The sequence below is a fragment of the Egretta garzetta genome, unplaced genomic scaffold, assembly GCF_000687185.1.
Source record: "Egretta garzetta isolate BGI_Z169 unplaced genomic scaffold, ASM68718v1 scaffold118, whole genome shotgun sequence".
In the NCBI taxonomy this organism is placed as follows: domain Eukaryota; kingdom Metazoa; phylum Chordata; class Aves; order Pelecaniformes; family Ardeidae; genus Egretta; species Egretta garzetta.
Genome location: NW_009260484.1, coordinates 1 through 5,947, shown reverse-complemented (window position 1 = coordinate 5,947; position 5,947 = coordinate 1). Strand labels below are relative to the sequence as shown.

General features: G+C 35.7%; 1 protein-coding gene across 1 annotated transcript in view; it reads left to right on the top strand.

Moving 5' to 3' along the window:
- RYR2 (ryanodine receptor 2) overlaps positions 1-5,288 on the top strand; it is a gene marked incomplete at its 3' end in the record, with an annotated part of 215,856 nt that extends 210,568 nt beyond the window's left edge. The window contains exons 10-11 of the mRNA XM_035899720.1: positions 1,921-1,995; positions 5,132-5,288. Coding sequence (XP_035755613.1) covers positions 1,921-1,995; positions 5,132-5,288 — 232 coding nt within the window. The remainder of the gene's footprint in view (positions 1-1,920; positions 1,996-5,131) is intronic.
- Positions 5,289-5,947: the final 659 nt, after the last annotated feature.

The following is a 5,947-nucleotide window of genomic DNA, read 5'->3' as shown; positions in this document are numbered from 1 at the left end:
AATGCCTGAAGAGAAGAAAGAGTGTCTGGACAGAGAGCAGCTGAATGCAAGATTGTTTGGCATCTCCACTTTACTGTACTAATGGAGGTCAATTTCAATAAAAAATAAGATTGACTTTGAATTTCATTCCCTTCTGTGAGAGAAAGATGAGAAACTTACTAATACCTGTCAGCTGCTCCTAGCACCACAACCACTGCAACAAATGACTAAGAAAATATGTAGAGAAGATTCTGGATACAAGGTCAAGGGGAGGATTTCATACGTATTTTATATGCACCTGTAACTTTTTTTGGTACATGGAGCATGTGCCAGCATTTCTATTTATACATGGATATAAAGAATAATATTCAGTGTGAGTGGTTCTGTAACTGTAGTGAGGAATATTTATTTTGTATTTTGACTAATTTTTCCCCTGTATAATTGGTCTTCATTCATCTGCAGTGTCTGGGAGTGTTTATGTCCATAATACTTTTTAGTATATTCCAAGATTAATTTTAGCACATATGTATTTTCATGTATTGTAAACAGTACTGAGACGTATATTCCGACTCACTTCCTTTTGGTTTTGAACCATCTCTTCCAATGCTGGGTTTTTCTCTGTGCTAAGCATTCAGTCCCCCTGTATTATATCCACAAAAGGACTTTGGAAGCTAAAGCCTGGTAAGTACTAGGTACCTGATCCCAAAATTGTGGTCCTCAAAAAAATTGCATCTAACTAACAATGGGAAATGCCTACAACTTCAGTATTAACTAAAGTTATGCCTCTGGCTATTTTTGGCAGTGCCTGATCTTGGCTGAAGATCACAATGTTTACTCAATTCATAAGCTCTTCCAGGATCCATAAAACTAGGCCATTCTTTGGCAGTGTTCCCTGACATGCTTGAGCTGATAAGTATAATGACAGCACTCCTTTGCATAAGTGGCTCCTTTATTCATTTTCCCAAAGGAAAGGCCTAGGGTTTTAAATTCTGCCAGAGACTTAGGACAGAAATGAATGTGCAGGCAGGAAGCAGTCCAAAGAACGGCTGCCTAAATCTAGAGTGGCAGTGCTTAATACTCACCACATTGCTCAGTCCTTGCTTTGAAGAGAATCCAGGTTACCTAACTTGGGGCTTTTGGTGACTGTAAAATCTAAACCAGTTTGTGGATCCAATATATATCACTTATATGTGCTTAGAATAACAGAGGGGAAAAAAAAAAACAAACAACCTTTTTTAGGCTCAATTTACTGTTTTGCAGAAGCACTCAGATTTCTGGGCATATGCAGGAATTAGAGGGGTCACTATATATTAAAATTTGGAAATAAGAAGCTGTTAACAACTGAGCTGTGTGAAGACTGTATCTGGGTGGTTGTGAAACTTCTGGTACTACGGTAATAAAATATGATGCCAAATACGTGACTCTTTGGTAATTCAATGTGCTAAGTTTCATGGTTATTTTAATAGTAGATGTCCTGAGAAAACACTACCTTTCCTGTGAGATGTATGCAGTGACCAGAAATCTTTGTCATCGTTTGAGATTTGTTTTTTGTTAGAACCTAGAAATATTGTAATTATCAGGTTATTACGTTTTGGTTTTTGATTTTTTTTTTTTCTTTTTTCCCTCCCCTGGGTTCTCTACCCTTAAAACACTAGGAAAGATGTCAAAGCAAATGCTTTATAAATCTCATTGTTATGAATATCACAATAATGGATGCTAAAGACAATGAAAACAAAATTAGTTTGAGTAACTATGTCCGAAGGTTTAATTGGTAAGGATTGGTTTTGAATAAGATAACCTTTGAGTCTGACAGTTACAGTAATTGTTTTGTCAGTCTTAAAATGAGAGATGTAGTTAAGTGAACAAATAAACATTATGAACAATGTTCATAATGCTCAAATGTAGCTGAGCATTTAGTCTGTGCCTTTGCTTGGTTTTCAGAACTGTCCACTATGAAGGTGGTGCTGTGTCAATTCATGCTCGTTCCCTTTGGCGACTAGAGACCCTAAGAGTTGCGTAAGTAAAATCTCTCTTGGAAAAAGAAGTCAGTTTGGCAGGGCGCTTTTTCTCTCTAAGAGCATGCCTATAAAATCAGATTGATAACTATAAAACCGGACAGATAATACGAAAATAATCTTCAAAAAGTGCTCAATAACACTTTTAGGAAAAATTAAACAACTTCCTGTAGAGGTTGTGTGTTAGCACACATGCTGTGTGTGGTTTGATTTTTTTTTTTTTTTTGAAGTTGTTATTTTTAAGGAAAACAGTTTTTATTATAATAATTCACATGTGCCACCCCCTAACTTGTTTAAGCCATTTGGATGCCCTTAAAGGCAAAAATTTACAGAAAAATGCTACCTTGCATGACTGTTCAGTTGATGTTAAGGAATTGTGCCTTGTCTGTTAAGGTAATCCCACTGTAAAATGTCAATTAAATTGTATTATAATATGTGCTTCTGATAAAATTTCTAGTGACTAATCAATGATTGCTTTTTAGAGATTAAATCAGAGCAGCTTAGGGAAAGGTTACACTCTAATGATACTGTTTTCTGTTTGTGAATTTTATTTAATGGGATGATGTTAAATGTCACTGATAGGGCAGTGAGATTTTTGCTTTGGACTGACATTGATCTTAAGAGTGCTTAAGTGACAACAGTGAAATTGTGGAAGGATGTCTGGATTTTTATTTTCCTCATTGCATGTACCTCCCCAGTACGCAGTGGTACTGGAGCAACATGGGGATTTGAGAAATTACAGGTTTCTCTTACGACTGCCATATATCTCACTTTGACAGTCACTGTATACAAACTTTTGAAGTGTAAACATTTGAACACATATGACTGAGAGAAATTGTGAGAACTGTCAAAATAACTGAGCAAAGGCAGCAGTAATTTTTCTTTTTAAGGAATGTGACTTTCTTACCAGGAAAAAGACCCCAAATAAAATCCCGAGAATAACACACTCTACTACAAGTCCCTTGCCTCCCTATTTTAGTGTTTGATACTCTAACAGCTGTATAATTTCATTGCTGAGTTGCAGGTGCATTACTGTTCATGCAGACGCTTCAGTTTGTAACTTAGTATATGCATGCCTGAAGTCCTCCATCAGTTCTAGTCCTTCCCAGAATGACTGCAGCTATAGGATTAATTCTGTTAATTTTATATGATTCTGGAGGAATCATTGTTTCTGAACTCTCCTCAGTGGAGAACTCTTATAAAAATTGCCTGGGGATGCCCTGCCATGGGATGCCAGATAGTATTGCTCAGCATTGCTTTCTTTCCCAAAAGGTGACAGGGATCATATTCTCACATTGCAGAAAAAAATTTCTAGTAGTGGCTTCACAAGATACTTTCTTCTCAAAAGGCTTTTCTTGTAAGCGCACATTAATTGCCTTTTTCCCATCCCGCAGGCACAAACTAGGGGCATGGCTCAATTGCACTATGTTTATTATTTTCTTTTTCTTATGGTCCATAGCTATTGGGCCAAAGAGAAAATTGAATCAGGCTAGAGATAAGGCAGCTCCCCAGCAGGGCCCATAATATGAAAGGTGCAGAGCTGATGTGTTTTACCGGACCCAGCAATACAGTAGCCAAGATTCATTGCCTGACATTTTACTTAATTGAGAAACAGAAGTTGTGCTAGAACATTGACACTTAGATGTGCTTTTGTGGAGTATACTGACTTTGCTGTGTAGAAGAAAGGAAAAAATAAATGTATTTCTAAGATATAAAACTTCCATATTTCCTTTCTCCCCAAAGTCCTCTCCCCTTGACTTACACAGAAGAGACTATTTAGTGTACAAAAGAAAATAGTTGAGTGGAAAACCTCTTCATTCTTTTGGCCTCTTTAAAACCAATAACTAAAAATGGTTGGAAGTTTAATTAGTGAAGTGTAATAAATTCTATTACAAAACAGAAGCCAGGTATCGCTCTTGCATTTTAAAAAGTCCTGCACTTTAAAAATGTCTGCCAAATCAGTTTTGCATGCTTTGCATACTGTCTGGCCAACTCTTATGAAAACATGCTAAAAACAAATGGATATTTGTATTGACTGGGTAAGTGCTTTAATCTGCTACATGTATGTATTAAACATGTGTAAGTGCTAACTTAAGGGACTTTGACTACTACATGGATATATACAAAACATAAGCATAAAACCTTTTTGTTTTTAAATGCCGTACCTGGAATTACTTTAAATGCAAGTGAGAAGATCCAGTAATACCAAATTCTGATATGGGAATAAGTTTATAATCAGGTTAAACTCATAAGGATTTGTTTGTATATTTAACTGGTATTATGTGAACATTTGTTGATAGTTTTAAGCTATTTTAAGCCACAGTAAGCATAGAGAATTACTAGTATTTCTGGAAGCACATCAGAACCTCATCAGTATGTCATAAGTCCATTAGGACGGGCATTTTGCAAACACAAAATGAATATATGATTGCCTCTTCAAAAAGCAATATCCAGGAAGCCTTCTGAAAAGGCTACGTGAAATGCAGCCTCCTTAGTAACGCCTACACAAGTTTGTTTTCAGGAGTTGAAGAGCCAAGCTGAGTTTGCAGTTTAAGGCAAGAATTTAGAAACCTGCAACCTATATTTCAACTTGAAGAGTTCTTGAGGTGCTTAGATAGACAATCTTTCCCTTTCTTCCTTCATTTCCTTATATAGAATATGAAGAATCTGGGCCAGTCTTTGTTTAATAGTTTTTAAAATTTATTTTATGAGGATTATTTATTTATTTATTTAGCTATTTGATTTTTTTTGCACACTCTTCAAAGTGTGCCTAAATTGTGTTGACTGCTGAAAGGAGAGTGCTCTGGGAGAGTCTGGGAACTGGCAGATCTAAGCTCTTTGTGTACAGCGGAAACCTTTTCTGTAGGCAGTCTGTATCTTCTCTCAAGAGGAATTCAGTCTGAACCAAGGCAGCCTGTGCAAAGGAAGAGGTTAAGGTTATTTATTAGAATGGTTTTATAGAAGATAACCACAAAGTAGCCATTTTGTTGCTGATAATCATGCATTTAGAGTTTTATCCTTTTACCATCTAGTTAGCAATGTAATGTACTTTAAAATATCTTTGCTAGTAGAGTTTTTCCCAAAAGCTCTATGTTGTGTTTTAAAAAAACCCAAATGTTTCCTATGAATTTTCTTAGGTGGAGTGGCAGCCACATTAGATGGGGACAGCCATTCAGACTAAGACATATAACAACAGGAAAATATTTAAGTCTGCTGGATGACAAGAGTCTTCTTCTTACAGAAAAAGAGAAAGCGGATATAAAATCTACAGCATTCTGTTTTCGGTCTTCCAAGGTATGGAATCACTGCAGCATTAACATAGCTAGTAGTAATACCAATCTCTTTTGTAAGCAAGATTTAGCTATTTCCCATTGCATAAATTATTGGAGCCTTCTACCTTCTGAGTCAAAGCTTCTTTTATCATACTTTCAGTGGTTAATGCTACCAGGCTCTTTGTGTGGTTTTTTGTTTTGTTTTGTTTTATTTTACTGCTTGCCTGCTTTTGAACAGTTTCCTCATTTCTTATTTGTTTTTCTAATGAACTTCACTGGTACTTCACTGCTTATATCTGTAGGCTGACATAGGAAAAATAGTACTGTGGGTTATTTAAATTAAATTGGAAAGTCAGGATTTCTTTTATCAGATACTTTGGTAACTTGAAATTAGATTACAGTATAGTTTGAATTTTCATTTGACACCTTCAATGAGGATTTCAAGTTCAGAACGGTACTTTGTATAGTGGGTAAACAGTTTAAAATTATACTATGATAAGTTCTTTAATATCCTTTGATTTCTTGTACTTTTCACCTGCAACATGATGTTGCTGAAAAATTTCCAACAATAATGTTGAGGGTTTTTTAATTTATCTTTTAAAAGATTTTAAACAGAATTATTCAGTAACTTCTCTGTATCAAACGCTTTATTTATTTTTGTGGTGGGTTGACCCTGGCTGG